The sequence below is a fragment of the Phaeoacremonium minimum genome (genome assembly GCF_000392275.1).
Source record: "Phaeoacremonium minimum UCRPA7 unplaced genomic scaffold PA7_03_scaffold_596, whole genome shotgun sequence".
NCBI lineage: Eukaryota > Fungi > Ascomycota > Sordariomycetes > Togniniales > Togniniaceae > Phaeoacremonium > Phaeoacremonium minimum.
The window spans coordinates 34,772-51,261 of NW_006921498.1; the positions used below are offsets into that span (position 1 = coordinate 34,772).

Genomic DNA, 16,490 nt, shown 5'->3' on the forward strand with positions numbered 1-16,490 from the left:
ATACAACTGGTCCAGTGTGAGGAAGTCACCAACATGCTAGAGCTACCAGCGTCTGACAGCAAACAGTCTAGGAAGATGTTCATTCTAGTCTTGACGATGTTGACGATTATTAACAGCACCATGGGAAGCGCGTTACCTAGCAATGCAACACCTTTTTTCATGAAGGAATGGGGCGTGGAGTCACAGACACAAAAAGTCCTTCCCATATCAGTCTTCTTGATTGGTAAGCCTTTTGAGAATGTGCCTAAAAACTTATTTCGTGGACTGACAACTATCTAGGGTATATCTTTGGTGAGCAGATCATGACATCCAGAGGCTACGATCAAAATCTGATATATCCCCCTCTAGGTCCTGTTGGATGGGCTCCGATGAGTGAACAGTTTGGGCGGCGCTGGCTCACCGTAGGAACATTTTTCATATTCTGCATATGGACTATGGCGTGTGCCCTCGCGCCTAATTGGCCTGCGTTTCTAGTCTTTAGGCTTTTTGTTGGAGTGTTCGCCAGTGCTCCTATTGCCATTGTAACTGGAATCATGGCTGATATGTATGGGGAACCGCGTAGCCGGGGTAGGGCGATGGCGGTTTTCATGGTCGTATGTCCCGACCCCCGCTTCCTCATACGGTGCCGTGCTTACACACCTGCAGACCACCCTCTTCGGCCCCCTTTTTGCTCCGATCATCGCCGGTTTCTGCTCTCCGACCATTGGCTGGAGATGGACTTTTTGGATTGGCCTCATTTACGCCGGAGCAACTATGGCCTTCCTGATATTCCTTCCAGAGACATACGGCCCCATTCTTCTACTACAAAGGGCTAGGCACATCCGGAAGCATGATCCAAAAGCTAATGTAGTCGCCCCTCACGAGCTTGACAGACCAGACTTGAAGCAACTAGCAACAAGAGTTTTGACACGACCCTTGCGAATGATCTTCTTTGAGTTGATTGTGACCGCTTCTTGCATGTACCTTGCTTTGGTATATGCAATATTTTACATGACGTTTCAGGCGTTTCCGCTCATTTTTCAGGACCTCTATGGGCTTTCTCCAGGTGTATGTGGTCTAACATTCTTGACGATTGGCGCCGGTGCATTCGTTTCCCTCCCAATCTTTTGGTGGTATGACGGCTACCTTCACCGAGCTACAATTCGCAATGCGTCTTGGACGCATCAAGAGGAGTATAGGAGATTGCCACTTGCTTGCGTCGGCGGCCCAATGTTTGTTATCTCACTGTTTTGGCTTGGGTGGACGTCTCGGCTAGACGTACCATTTTGGGTTCCCATGTTGGCTGGGATACCTTTCGGGCTAGGATTCATGCTTATCTTTATGGCATTGGTAACACAATCTCGCCTATCTTCACATCGATATTGTGTTGACTCTCTCATAGTTAAACTACCTCACCGATGCCTACGAGATCTTTGCCGCCTCTGCGAATGCGGCCGCTTCATGTTGCCGGTCCTTACTGGCTACTGTTTTGCCGTTTGCGTCTGTCCCCATGTTCAAGAAGCTTGGTGTTAACGGTGCGTGTAGTCTCCTTGGAGGCTTTAGCTGTCTTATGTGTATAATTCCCTTTATCTTTCTGATTAAGGGGGAGAGGATACGCGCAGGCTCGAGATTTTGCATATATCTCCGAGAGAGGAAAGAAGAGATGGCAAGGAAGGTGGAAGAGCAAAGGCTGAGACAGGCCGAGGCTGAAGCCAGGTCGTCAGGACTGCTGCAAGTCCCAAAGGAAGAGGTCTGAGCCAACTTGGCATTCACACGTATTTCCTAATCTCTAGAGTGGCATTGCTGCCAATGGTAGTGCCATTGGCAGGGCTTCGTTAAGATTCCCTTCTGAAACATGTTGTCTTCCCTACTCAGCTGACTAAAGCCGATGCCGACTCCCTTCCACCATGGCATATCAAGTCAAGCTAAAGCCAGTGGTCTTCAATCTCCCATATGGAAAAGCAATTGCTGAGGACTACAGCATACTCCAGTCACGGGACTACGTCACAACTCCCTTAGAGCCAGTCCTCACACATATCTCTAATTCAGTATGAATATCAAAACCGACACGATTCCCAAAGAGTCCACGTTATATATCGCAATACTCCGGGAGTTGAAAAGCAAGGACAAGAGCATTAGATATCAAAATTGATCACCGTTGACATTAAGATCTCCAATTAGTCACACGCTATGGGTTTTGCGGTTATCGATTTACAGGCTTTCTCGATTGTTAGTTACCGGCTACTGAGACAGCCGCCTAGACTGTTGCTACCTCGTCATTCAATCATCTACTGCCTAGAATAAGTGATAAACAGTAGTAGCGAGTTTTGATTACCAAGAGAGTATTAGTACAATCGGTATATTCTGTCTGCTACCCTCTCTAGTTATATGTACGCCATACGGACGTGAGGCGCCAGCGGTATTCATTAACGAGCTTCATCCTTCAACCCTGTTTGTGACGTCGTATGAATCTTTAACTCCGTCACTAACAGGATTTCAATCGTGTTTGATGGTACATTCCTCTTCATACAATTTGATAAGTCGACTGAGCGGTGCGGTTTGGTACTGGCCCTAAAATTGTTATCCTGGCCAGTGGTGTTCGCTTGCATGTCACAGTGAAACATGAAACAGCTTGGCTCACAGATGAAACACCAGCACCCTGTCAGAGCTCCAGCACAACAACACCTCAAAATTTGACCACGATAGAGTTAAAAGTTTAAATCTTTAAAGCATAACTTAAATTCTACGCGCAAATAACTAATATTCTCAGTCCACGTAGGAAAAATGCGTATTATTTTGCTCTCTTGCTTACTCTCAGTTGGCCTCAGTATCGACACACAACTTCAATTGAGTAACTCAGACTACTGCTCATGGAGCCCCCTTCAACGGACAGCAGACGACTTGTGGTGCCAGCCAACAACACATCTGAATCGCTTGCCCAAAAGTCAATTCAATGGGACAAGCACCCAGTCAAGCCCTTCATCTAGAAGTAACAACTCTGCTTGGGAAGGGCCCCGCCACTGCACAGGAAAATACTGTGTTTGGTCCCATCGCAAGTTTGCCGGCGGTATAACAGTGGTAACCACACCTGAAAATGCTCAGAAAATTGCAAAATTCCCATCTATCTCGTCACTGGAGATAGTTGAAACTCCCTCACCCTCCTTTCATGCTACAGAGGTCCCTGGGAAGGGCATCGGGCTCGTGGCCAATAAGACCATCAAACGCGGCGAGCGTATTATGGCATGGCAGCCGACATTCTTGATGCACCATAGTCTGGTCAAGGAGCTGGACTCGGAATCACAACATCGCATCTTGGACTTAGCTCTACACAAGCTACCGGCGCCTCGCCGACGAGCCTTCGCGCGTCAGCTCGGTCAGTTTGGTGGACATCAGGTCAGCGACATCATGGCCACGAACTCATTCCAGATCGATGTTGGCGGTGACGACGGTCATCACCTAGGAAATTTCCCGGATGTGTCTCGTTTCAATCATGACTGCAGGCCCAACGTAGCATTTCGTATTGACAATCATCTAACACATCACACGCATGCTGTTCGCGACATTGCAGCGGGAGAGGAGTTGACGATCTCGTATATGAATCCATTTGAGACATGGGCGTCGCGCCAATTGCACATCGAGAAGTCATGGGGATTTGTGTGTACATGCAAGCATTGTAGCATGTCTCAGAAAGAAATCGAGAAATCGGACAGACGACTAGAGAAAATTGAGGAGATCGAGGCAGAGCTGGGAGATTTTAACAGCAAGAAAGTTAGTACGAGGATGATCGACCGCCTTATAAACCTCTACGAGGAAGAAAGACTGCAAGCCAAAGCCCATGGGGCATATGTGCTGGCTGCACTCAACTACAATCTGTTTGGAAATGCGAAGAAGGCAAAGCAGTATGCAACACTAGCAGTTGAGACAGGAATTATAGAATTTGGACCAGATGCTGGAGACGTCAAGGCCATGCGGACTCTTGCGAAGAATCCCAAGCAACATTGGTCATGGAGGATGAGGGTGGGTAGATAGTTGCATCTCCTGTTACGTCAGGTTATCAAGGTCGATTTCTTCAGGGTGGCCCAGCTACGGAATAATGAGAGTCATGCATGCCACGGCGTCGATATTGTTATTCTACAATGTCAACCCGCTGACTTCCTCAAAGTCAGTAATCTATCGTTGATGGGTTTATGGTATCCTTACCGAGCTAACGCTTATCATCCCGGTGGAGGACTACTGCTAGAATAGGCAAGCTGTTATTCCTGTTCTGTAAGGGCGAGCCGAAGTTTTAGGTATTGCACAGTCACTAATGATACAAGTACTTATGGGTTCTCTGTAACAATTTATGTATTCATTTGAGGGCACTAAGCAATACTATTCTTTGTCTGATTGCGCCTCACGGCAATGAACTCTCTTCTATCTCGCTGCCAAGGGCTCAACTACCAGTGGTGTCTCGACATCAAAGGGATCGCTTACAATCTTTCGCTTCGCCTGTGTAGTTATGATCAACCGATCCAAGGGATTGTCATCCGCAAGAAGAAGGAAGTGGTGCAACGTTAGCTCTTGGCCCTCACGATTTGTTCTCCCAAAGCATTGTACTTCGTTGTCTTTGTGTCTCAACGGTCCTGTTAAGATTTGCCAATTAGCGACCTGAAGGTTCAGTCCGGTACCAGCGGCATCGAAAGGAGCGATGAAAATTTGTGAAGTCCCTTGCTTCAAGCTGCGGAAGTTGTTCATGATTTCTCGACGCTGAGCGGCATAGAGATCACCATGAAAGAGAACGGGCTTTAGCTGCCCTTTGAGTTTCTTCAAAGCCAGAAACAGGAAGACCGCCTCAGCCAGACGAGGACATATAATCACCATTTTCTTGAGTTGAAGTTCATCCCTGGGCTCCTTTTCGTTCTTTTTCTTGATTCGTCTCTTGGATGTTGAGTAGTTAGCGGGCCGTTCCTCTTGATCATTCTCCATTTGATCGATACAATTCAAAATCTTTTCGAGCTTGGGACTGTCCTGGATAACTTCTTCCGCGTAACCCAGAAACAGGGGAATCTGAGAGACATCACGGCTCTCCCATTTGAGAATTTCTTCTCTAATAGAGTCCTTGGTAAAGCTCATCTTGTTTTCGATCATCAATTTGCCAGCAGCTGGGTATGAAGACAAAAATTGTAGCTTGTAAGACTTTTGGAAGGCCATTTTCGACATGGCTTCCTGACTCATAAGATCTGTAGAGATTAGATCTGCTTTGACCTCGTCAGCAATCATTTTTAAGTCATGGACATGGTTCTCGGGAGTGAGAACGGTGAGCTTTTCTGGCTTCACCTGCTGTAGATTGACGATTGGCAGGCCGAAGAAAGTCGATTCTTCATTATGTCGCACGATCAAGTCACGGGTGAGAACTCTCTGTGCCAGATTGTTGAAATGAAGTTGATCTTGACTTGAAGCAGTCGGTACAACTGCCTTTTGATAAGCTTCACTGAGTTCCTTCAGGGCTGCCGGACGCTTCGGGAAATGAGGATGGCTGGGCTGATCCCATTCTGGACGATATAGAAGCTCAATTAAAGGAGATATATCCCCAATGGCCTCGGGCATTGGAGTTGCTGTGACAGACCAAAAGTCAAACTTACCTTTCCGGATATGCTTGTGTTCCTTGGCAAGATCTGTTGCCCACGCTCCATTTCCTGATCGAGCGAGGTGACACTCATCAACGATCTGCACGCCAACGGGGCAGCCGTAGACAGTTCGAGATTGCCGTGCCGTGCCATTTACTTTTTGAAACGGAAAGTTCATACTCACCTGGAAAGAATCTTTGAACTTGATGCTGTTGTAGGCTGCTAGCATAATGATACGCTCAGGGTGCCGGTGTAGAAATTTGGATGGTTCGTACTTGAAGTTGCCGTCCTGGACTGACACCACATGCTCAGGAGCGTATGATGAGCTAGTGGGGCTGGCTGTAACGGCGAGCGTCTGTTTCAAGTCCGCGGGGGGATTGAGATCAGCGAACTTGTCGGTGCTGGCAGTCGCCCGGAAGAAGCAAGGCTGATATCGCCTTTGGTCCAACCTCGCATCCAGCAAAATTTCTGCCCATGACTCAGTGATTCCTGGTGGTGCAATAATCAGCGAGGGACCTCTGACAAGGCTGTCAGCGATCTTGCGAGTAATACTCCTGGGAGTTGCATAACACTGGATTCCAGCTTTGTTCTTGCATGGGCAAATCTCCTTACCTGTTGCGGTTGAGGGAAGGTGGTTCTTTGGCCGGGCGGTTTTGACGGGCTGAGAATGGGCGGATCTCCCAGTTTCGTGTTCGCGGATAGCCCATTCAGCTTTCACCTCTCCTACATTCTGGAAAACCAGAGCCCTCAAGAGGCAAAATACAATGCATGTATGCGACTTCCCAGTACCTGGGGCGTCTGCGACAAGTCCACCGGCAATATCTCGTTCCTGTCTGCAAATGAGCATCCTGTAGGCTGCCCAATATTGTCTTGGTGAGACTCTTATCTCTGAGCCAGGTATTGACACCGATCTAACACGGGGATCTTTGTGATCTGCCGGAGCCAGGTTGAGAAGCGCACAGCAATCTTCCCACTCCTGCTCTGTAGGCGAGCACGATAGAGGAAGTAGCGATTGTAAATCGCCAAGGAGGAAACCCCCCTTTCGTGCACCTGTATCAAAGGAGCTCAATATTCCCTGCGTATTTCTGTTTGAGTTTACATCAGAGCTGTTCTTGACTGGCGGCTCTTGGGAGCTTTTGTTCGAGTCGTCAATGCGAATGTCTGTCCATACTGACTCTGAGTAGGCTCTCTCGAAACTTGACCCAGCCGTCTGCAACATGGGGGAACCCAAGGATGCTATTGGGCTGGGCGTTCTCAGGCGAACTTTGGATGATTGTCTATCGTCTTCCGCCGGCTTGGTTGTACGGACCGAGATTGTTTGACATGGAATTGATTCTTGCGGCGACTCTGGAGATAAGATATGATTCTCAGGCTGACTCGAAGGTACGTTCCAAAAAGGTGCTGCAATAAAGGACATCTCACTTGCTCCGTCATTGTCAGAACTTTGATCATCATCTGCTTTGCTCTGGTCCTCTTGAGGCCTTGTCGCTGCATCGGTATCGTTAATAAGAAACACGACTTTCTTCCATCGCTTTCGTGGGGGAGTTCTGATAGAGTCTGGACCAACCTGAGAAAGGCCTGCTGTCTCATCCTTCTCAACCACGAAGTACACTCTGTATCGACTTGTCGGGCTTTCAAGAAAGAAGAGGAAGAATTTAGCCAGAGCAAATCGGAATTGCGTCGCCGATACGATACGGTAGGCTGGCAACTTGGGACTTAGGATGAGCCACATTCTGAAGTTGTCGTCTTCGCCAAGCTGAAGCTTTTTTTGCAGGTCCCGGACGAACTTTGCGGCCAGGAAATTGTTTGGCGAGAATGGGGCACTCGTTTCATTGGTGGCGAGTGCCTGCTCACCACCTGTGAAGTACTTACAAAGACTACCCAGGCAGTGATCGGGACCGTCTACATCGTTGGAAACTATTGCCGTGAACCTTACGTACCCCAAATGGTGAATTGTTGGGTTGTTTAGTACATCATAAGGCCACCATAGCGGAGTCATAAGCTCAATGTCCCTCTCGGATACGTTGGGACCGAGGCTCATATCGCTGCAAAGCACTTGCCGGGGCAAAAGCTCGTCAACGTCGCTCGACATTGAAGCAGACATGGTGAATGAAATCACAGTCGGGAGTCTGCTATGGAGACAGTTGTATCGCCACCGCACGATGTCTAGATCCGAATCCAAGGCGTAATGACCTCTTCTTCGAAAAAAACAGGAAAACGCGGTTTTTTTTTTTGTTTCAGAGGTAAAGGTGACGTGAAGATATCTACCTATTTATATCAGTGTCGTGAACAAAGTCTTTGTCTATCTATTACTGTAGCGCACATGACTTTATTACCTATCATTGAAGGAAGAACAACAATTTCTTTGTGAACGGATAAAGAGCAAGTCCCGATTGTCGACCCTAGAGCGAGATCCTGATGGTCCGTGCGCCGTTGAAACTCCTAGTAGTATGCAAGGGGCTATCGGCGTACTTTGCCCACTTACTACCAACTACTTCCCAAATAGGAACTGGTGAGGGTATCTCCGCTCGCATCTTGGCCCAAACAACACTTGTGCTTTCTTGAAGTTCCAGAAGAGCTCATACCCGAGGCGCTGAGTAGATAAAATACAGCCTCAGCATAGTTGCGTTAGAATCAAACAGACCAAGTGGCGTTGCTACACACGTATACAGAATCTTCGGGGCTCTTGAAAGCGCTTTTGATCTGCCCTTTTTGGGGGGTATATATTTCTAGAATATGAGAGACAATGCACTTGCCTAACGGGTTCGGGTGTTTCGTCGGTAATTTTCCAAAAGTCAAGCAGAGTTGATGAGATTGTTTACCTAATTATGAGCCTCGTGGAACTCATGCACCGTTGGTCATGGAGAATGACGGCATGCGAGTGATTATATGTACTCCTCTACCAGAGGAATCAATGTTGATTGGGCAAGGGTAAAAATACTGAATAATAAGAGTCATACCTGCTGAAGTCTCGAACATTCGTGTATGTATTGTAGCCCACGTCTTTCCACAACGGTTAGTAAAACGTCGCTGCGGAGTTGGTGAGATCTCAGCTAAATCTACACTTATCACCTTGGTGAAGGAGTTCTCCTTGGGCAGGCTAAAGTGCTAACCTTTGTCTGTGGCGACGAGCCGGACGTTTCGCTGCTGTACAGTCACTGATGGTTCATTTATTCATAGATTCCGTGTACCATTTCGGTCTATTGTACTAAAGCATCGAAGATCGCCTTCGATCCGACTACCATGACCTCGGAGTCAGCTCAGAGTGAATATTGAGCTGAGGGAGCAGGGTCTTATACCTAACAGCTGTCAGGTGACTTATTTGCAATTACTTACTTCACTTGCACTCGATTCACTTAGCTACTACCGCTTACAAGATACAAGAATGGCTACCCTTTCATTCTGAGTGCTTTCTTTACGCCCGGGTGGCATCTTTTGTGTGTGTGCTATGTGATATCTTTAATGAGTATAGGTCAGCATTAGACACTGCTGCCTTGTTTCAGTATGCACCATGGTAAATCGCCTTGATTGTCATGTGTCAACCTGTACTTGATTCGGTGCGTCCCCTGTAAAATTATAAGGGCTAAAGAGTAATTCTCTAATTTCTGTCACAAGTTTGATGATCTTGTATCTCCTGAAGCCCCTTTCTTGAAGTCTAAGTTGTATACATGTAACGTACTTGACAACACTGAAAGAATAAAATCTCAATAGCCTCTAAATTTCCGTTTCAATTCCTATTCTAGCATCTATATCAGTAGAACGTCTAGTTTCTTTGACTTATAATCAAAGTGATGAGGTGAAAGCTTACTATATAGATTATTAATCTAGATTAGGGGTATCACACCCATTCAAGGCCCATATTTCAACGTTTCGCGCACTCCAATTCCTGCATCGGGGTGCGACGAGTGACCGAGATTCCGATAAGGAGTGTCAATGGGTTGATTGAATTGCTCCGCTGAAGCGCCCACCTCAGTATGGCTTTTGGAAGATCCCGGCTTGTTTGTCTGTTTTAGAGCGGCGCCAGTACTCATTTCCTTTCTACCTCCTCCTCCTACACGTAGCACGCATGCAAGGTTGCTTAAACAGGCCCTAGATAGACTACAGTAGAAGGAAGCGATAAGACTGTCCGTGCGATCTAAAAATAAATTGGCAGCGTGCCATCTCCGGAAATCCTCAGGGGTATGCGAAAGAATGCAACGGCGCTGAGCCAAGAAAGGGTTAAGCTTCGAGGCTCTTCGCACAAGACTATCGATGCCAGCATGCACCGAATAAACACATTTTCACCGAGCTTCCTCTTATGGCTTGGCATCGCGCGATGTTAGGTGGTGAAAAGAGTAATAGCCCTAGAACCGCCCTGGTAGATAAGACCGGCCAGAGCAGTTCATGCGCATCGTTTCGGTCGTCGGCAGTGTCAATCGAACAGCGGCCCACAGGAAGACCAGGTATGTATCGCATCGGGGGTACTTAAAATGAGCGCACTGTTGGGCAATGGCATGGTGTCGGCTTATGTCACGTTTTGACCATTTGCGGAGCTCCTTATTTCTATGTATTAGAATTACCAGAGCTATTCTGGTATTATAATACATGCCATAAGCTCTTGATTTGTCCATTACCAATATTCATTGGCAAGAAAGTCGCCAGATTTGACGAGAAACTGCGTAGGTGGGCATGCGGCACAAACTAGGCCAGGATCAATCGGCTATAGCCACAAGATGAATCGAACGGGTCGGTGTAGCATTTCCGGCTTTCAAATCTAGTCACATGGAAGAGCAAACCTGCGATCGGAACAGAATCGGAACAGTCGTATCAATCACCCGAAGCTTCCTATCACCAATTCTCTAGACCGGTATCCATTCCATATTTGACATAATGAGGCCGCGTCGTGCGCAAGAATCGTTGTACATCTGCCAAGACTCTTGATAACGAATGGGGCAGGTGCATTGAAGGAATCTCGATAACACTGAGTCCACTGTAAGGCTACATGCAGCGATGATTCTGAGATACTTATGCCCCGGGTGCTGCTATCGTGGTATCTCACACCGATCCTCTCACTCTAGTGTATCATGGGGACTATCCCTATAAGACGCTAACCAACTTTTGTCATGAGCTTCTGCTTGAAGTAAGTCTTTCTTTAGTAGCATCGGTAATAATCAGTAACTTTGGGGTCGGCCATTGCTGCAAGATGATATTATAAAACCCCCATTCATGCTATTGAATAAGTGAGGTATCAAGACGCGAGTCTGTAGCCTGAATAAAAAATGCGTTTCGACAAGATATTTGTTGTGCTATCAAGCGTCAGCAGTGTAGCTGCTCTTCGTATTCGAGATACTCTACTAACTAGCAATGATAATAGTACTGTGCCAGAGCCAAAGAGATACATCATCGAGTTCACACCAGTAAGACAGTATCGGTTGGGGTCTGTAGCTGAGAAAGACATCTAATAAAATGTGCAGGGAACAGACCATGCTGACCTCAAAAATCAAATTGCGTCGAGAAAGGGCACTACTATCCTGAAGACGTTCGAGTCTGATGTTTTCACCGGTATCAGCGTCGCGTCGACCGGTGATAATGTTGATTCACTACAAGCTATTAGTTCAGTCGCTCAAGTTTGGCCATCTAAGAAAATCAAGCTTGATGCAGTCGTTCCAACGCAGTACTTCAATTACAGTGCTGCTGCGGCTGCCACACCTTACTCTACACACAGCCAAACAAGCGTATCGAAGTTGCATGAAGCTGGGATATTTGGCAAAGGGGCCGTGGTGGCAATTGTTGATACCGGTATTCAGTATACACATCCAGCCGTGAGTTCATTTGGTCACATATTTTCAAAGTATTAGCTGACATTTTAGTAGCTTGGTGGTGGCCTCGGTCCTGGCTATAAAATTGCAGGGGGTTTTGATTTTGTAGGAGATGGCTGTAAGCATCTCAATTCAGGGCATTTTGGGTCGTTCTAACAAGAATAGGTTGGCCATATGTGGGCTGCGACAAGGTTCCGGACGATGACCCGATGGATCAGATCGGTCACGGTACTCACGTCGCTGGTATTGTGGCCGGAAAGTCCGAATTGTATGCTAGCACGAACTACCTCTGAATGAAGTGTGTTGACTTGCAAATACCAGGTTTGTTGGAGTAGCTCCGGAAGCCACATTGCTCTCATATAAGGTCTTCACTGACTATGTAAGTTACCACTGAGGCTTGCTCCTGATGGCTTTTTAGCTGATTTCACTGGAAAGGACGGAACTGACGACGAAACACTCATTGACGCTTTCCTAGCGGCTTATGATGCGGGTGTAAGTTCAATTCACGGCATTGAGATTATCCACATTAGCACATTGAAAACTGATAGGTGATAGGCCGATATCATTACTTGTAGCGTTGCTGGGCCAGGGGGCTTCGGAGATGATGCTTGGTCTGTAGTAGCATCGCGTCTTGTAGACTCAGGGCTCGTAATAACCATTGCCAATGGCAATTATGGCACTGAAGGTCCATTTTTTGCTTCCATCGGCTCTTCTGGACGACATGTTCTCGGCGTAGCCTCTGTTGAGGCAACCGTCGTTGCCGAGACAGCGTTCTTGGCAACATTCAACCTGAATGGACATTCCAATACTACGGCGATAGGATATTTCGACGCATACAATCCAATCCCCTGGACTGTAAATCAGTGGCCAGTAGTGCCACTAACGCTCAACACCTCGGTCGAGAACGATGCATGCGAGCCCTTACCAGCGGGTAAATACAACTTTACTAATAAGGTCGTATTAGCAAGACTCGGGGGTTGTGAAGGGAGAACTAAACAGTTGAACATTCAAAATGCTGGGGGACACTATACTCTCTTCTATTTTGACGATTTGTCTACCGACATGCCGTCGGTTTCGAGAATTGGTGGGTTTGTTGGTATGGTGGAGGCAAGAACTGGCAAAGCCATGGTTGAAACCATTGCGGCTGGTGGAAGCGTCATTACCGACTTCGCAACATTAAGTGGTGAGACTTATTTCGTCGGGATGCCAAATTACCCGAATTACGGCGGTGGATTCGCCAATTACTTTACGAGCTGGGGCGGCCTCTACGATTTAAGTATCAAGCCTGATATTGCTGCACCTGGAGGTGACATCCTAAGCACTTGGCCCACGGATTCGTGGGCAGTTGCAAGTGGTACATCCATGGCTACTCCTTATGTAGCTGGTGTTGCGGCTCTCTATATTGGTCAATACGGCGGCAGGAAGACGAACCCAAATTTCAACTCCACGGAACTCATCATGAAAATAATTTCCAGTGGGGATTCTATTGCATTCAACGATGGTCAGACCATGACCGATTACGGATTGTATGCCCCAGTTCCGCAGGTCGGCACTGGCATGATCAATGGCTTCAAAGTGCTGAATTACACCACCTTACTGTCATATACGAAATTTGAGCTCAACGATACGCATCACTTCAGCCGTTATCATTCTGTGCAGATTACCAACAAGAATCCTTCCGCTACGGTTACTTACGATTTTGCAATGGAAGATGCAGCGGGCTTCGAAGTCTGGTCTGCTGAAAGTACACGACCAAAGGATCTCTTTGAGATTAAGCCCATCAAGATCGTCCCAACAGTAACCCTGCCCAAGACAGTGACTCTGGTACCTGGGCAAAGTAAGACAGTTCAGTAAGTTAACGGACCACCTGCTCTATGCGTAAGCTAAACGACTCTAGGTTCAACTTCATGTATCCTGAGGGCTTGGACAACATTCCTTTATATAGTGGGAAAATCCTTATTTCATCAAGCCTGGGTGAGGAGCTTTCAATACCATATATGGGTCTCGCTTCAAACCTTGAGCAAGACATGAAGAGTCAATTTCAGGATGGCTATCCATACATTGTGTCGGGCCTTGACAACGTTGCGATTGATCAGAAGTCTTCGTAAGTGCTAAGAAGTGACAATGTAAAATAAGCTGACGAAGACTAACGTTTGTCGAAGTTTCTCTTTTGATCTTTCAGTGGATGCTCAAGACTTTCCAAAGATCTACTCTAGGCAACAATGGGGTTCGAAGGAGCTCCGGTGGGACGTAAGTGTCCTTGCTTACGAAAGCTTGATTCTCATACGATAAAGCGAGGTTGACAAGATTTGCAGATATTTGAAGCCGGCTGGACAGAGCGCAATTGGGTCTATCCTCCGGTCGTGGGAGAGAATGGTTATGTGGGCACGGCGACATACTGGCAATTCTCTGGTGAGGTCCCAGTATACGACGCATCTTTATATCCCAACACCACAGTCACGTTCCCAATGCTAGACGTACCACGATGCTCGGTCGATGTGGCTTCTTTGGAGTATTGGTGGTTTGGTCGCCTTGCAAATGGATCTCAAATCGAACCAGGGCAATATATGTAAGTCTCAACTGTTTGCACCACCGGTTGCCTCGGCTTCAGTGCAGCGATGATCGCCAACGAGACTGACGTGTCACAACTACGTAGTATGCGCTTTGCGTCCTCTATCCCGTTTGGTGATTTAACCCATTCGGATAATTGGGACACTTACACCAAGGCCTTTAGCGTGCTGTCAATGTAAGGCACAGCCACCAGGACTCTGCAGTCCCGAGTCAGCCTTGCAATATATAGTCAACCTTGCTGTGACTGAAATCCGACTCTAATAATGATGCGGCGATAAACGGCAAGATTGAATGCAGAAGTTTGGGTAATAACGTCTCTAGGATTATGGCTCTGCTTTATGATTGGATCTGGGGCTCGAAGATTGGACAATGATGATCACCCAAAGGTGAAAGTTATATCGGGATTATAAGTAAGAAAACTAAGATTAAACATCTTCACACCTTAACGGAAGCATTATGCTACTATGTTAAGGCCTGCAAGGGTTCCTTAGGATTCATGTTAGCTAAGTCAAGTTTGGGGCAACAAGAAAGCCACCAACCGCCGAAGGCGCTCAACTCTTGGTTGGTTTTCTCCAAGCTGATCAAGAACTTATATATACACATGCTATCAAAAAGGGGCTTTAGCCGCCGTGGCTACAGGTGACTAAACCAATCCCGGATTGCACTGCAACCCCACATGCAGTGCAAGGCCCTAGGCGTTTTCAGCTATGATTCAATCAGTCCACTGGGCGGGGAGACCTTTTAATCAATTCATCCTCCCTCGCCGGACATTTATCTAGGGCGATACACATGGGCCAGTTTTTGACGCCTCTGTCGTACGGCGCCTCCTGGGTTCACTCTTACACTCCCAGACAGACGCCATAGTCGCGGAGAGCCTTGGAAACTACCACTCGTCCACTGACCAGGACCCGGCCCCCACCAATCGCATGGCCCTGCCAAGACGCAAGCTCCTTGCTCTGAGGATAGGTAGACGGCCATAGTCATGTCACAAAACGCTCGATACGCTCGCGTTGCACATACGAAGTCTCGTAATGGCTGTAAGCAGTGTAAGAAAAGACGGGTCAAGGTATTATGAGTTAAGCTTTTTTCACAACTGTTCTACTCTGACATTAGAGCTAGTGCGATCTTCGCACACCTGAATGTTCCAATTGTCATAGACGGCGCGAGGTCTGTGATTACAACAGGGACAAGCCAGGCGAGACGGGATCTGTGCCGGCAATGATACCGTCTTCCAGTGTTGCAGGGCTTCGAGCGCCGCTGCGGCCTCTGTGTGGAGAATGGGACTCGAGCGAATTTCTCACGGCCATGCCCGCCATGGATCACTCGCTCTCCGAGCAGGAAAGACGGGTGTGGAATGTCCAGGCCGTTCAGCATCTGGGGGGTCAAGCATACCTCCAGCATAATGTCCTCGCACTCAATGCGCTTCAACGCTATCTGGTCGGCGCTGAGGATGCTGCGGCGTGCTATGCTGCAGCATGTTCTCATCATCTAGAGGCTTCGAGGATCTTCCGGCAGACGACATCCACAATCAATGACAAGAACTGGCTAGGGGCATACATCCTGTGTACGTCGGTGATCATGTTTCATTTCGCCGTGTCCCAGGTCGCAGCACACCCGCATACCTTTGAGCCCGTGGAGCCACACGATTTCCTGGAGACTTTTTTTGTCCTTCGCCAATCATCATTGCTTGGAGCTCAGCTACGGTACTTTTTCCAGGGTCCATTGCAGGGCATGATCAAGCAAAGGCTCGACAAATTCGAGGTTAAGCCAAATGTCACGGTGGATCAAGCCGTTTCTGACCTTTGCTCGGCAGTAGATGAGTTGAAGGATATAGATGGCACAAAGAGCACACTTATGACAACGGCGACAGCCCTTCAGGGCTGGGTACATACCACTAATGGGATGCCTCGCAGCTGGGTTCATATCATCTGGTGGCCTGCAGCCGTAGGCCAAGACTATATCAACCTTCTAGAGCAACATCACCCATTTGCCGTGGTCATTTTTATTTATTGGTGCACAATCCTGAGTCGAGCTCCTAGTCGGTGGTATATGGAAGGCTGGGCCGCCCGGACTGTTTTGGCAGCCTTGAAATGCCTGCCTTCAGAGCTAGATGCATTAGTCCAGTGGCCCCGCGAGATTTTGGAGCTTGACAAGGCCGACCAACCTCTTGCTTTGAGGCGATTAACCAGTAGTCCTGATGTCAAGATCAAGGCAGAGGTCTTGGATGAGGTACAGAAGTATTTCGCCCTGAGGTCTGCATCGACAGAAGCTCTAGACAAGGCATCGAAGGAGTGGAGGAAGCACACCGAATTCTAGCACACCTCACCTCTGCAATGGGAGAGCCTGAGCGGCTCTTGACATGATATAATATGCATCGGCCTTATGGAGTTTGTGACTGGTTAGCCGGCGGTACTCTGACTTATACCTTTATCACAAGCGCTAACATGAGCTTTACTTCGCTAAGTGCAAATGGAGACTGTGCTCGTGATGAAGTGATTAGTACTTGACATTCTAATCTGGCCACTGACAAATAATT

The 16,490-nt window shown here is 47.6% G+C and overlaps 1 protein-coding gene across 1 annotated transcript; it reads left to right on the forward strand.

Annotated features, from left to right (window-relative positions):
* Window positions 1-11,592: 11,592 nt before the first annotated feature.
* On the forward strand, window positions 11,593-13,491 carry UCRPA7_8455 (putative minor extracellular protease vpr protein; the record flags this gene model as incomplete). The annotated part of the gene is made up of 5 exons (XM_007920968.1): window positions 11,593-11,651; window positions 11,705-11,762; window positions 11,819-11,875; window positions 12,383-13,233; window positions 13,281-13,491. The coding sequence occupies 5 exons, from the start codon at window positions 11,593-11,595 to the stop codon at window positions 13,489-13,491; spliced, it is 1,236 nt and encodes a 411-aa protein (XP_007919159.1).
* Between the last annotated feature and the right edge of the window lie 2,999 nt (window positions 13,492-16,490).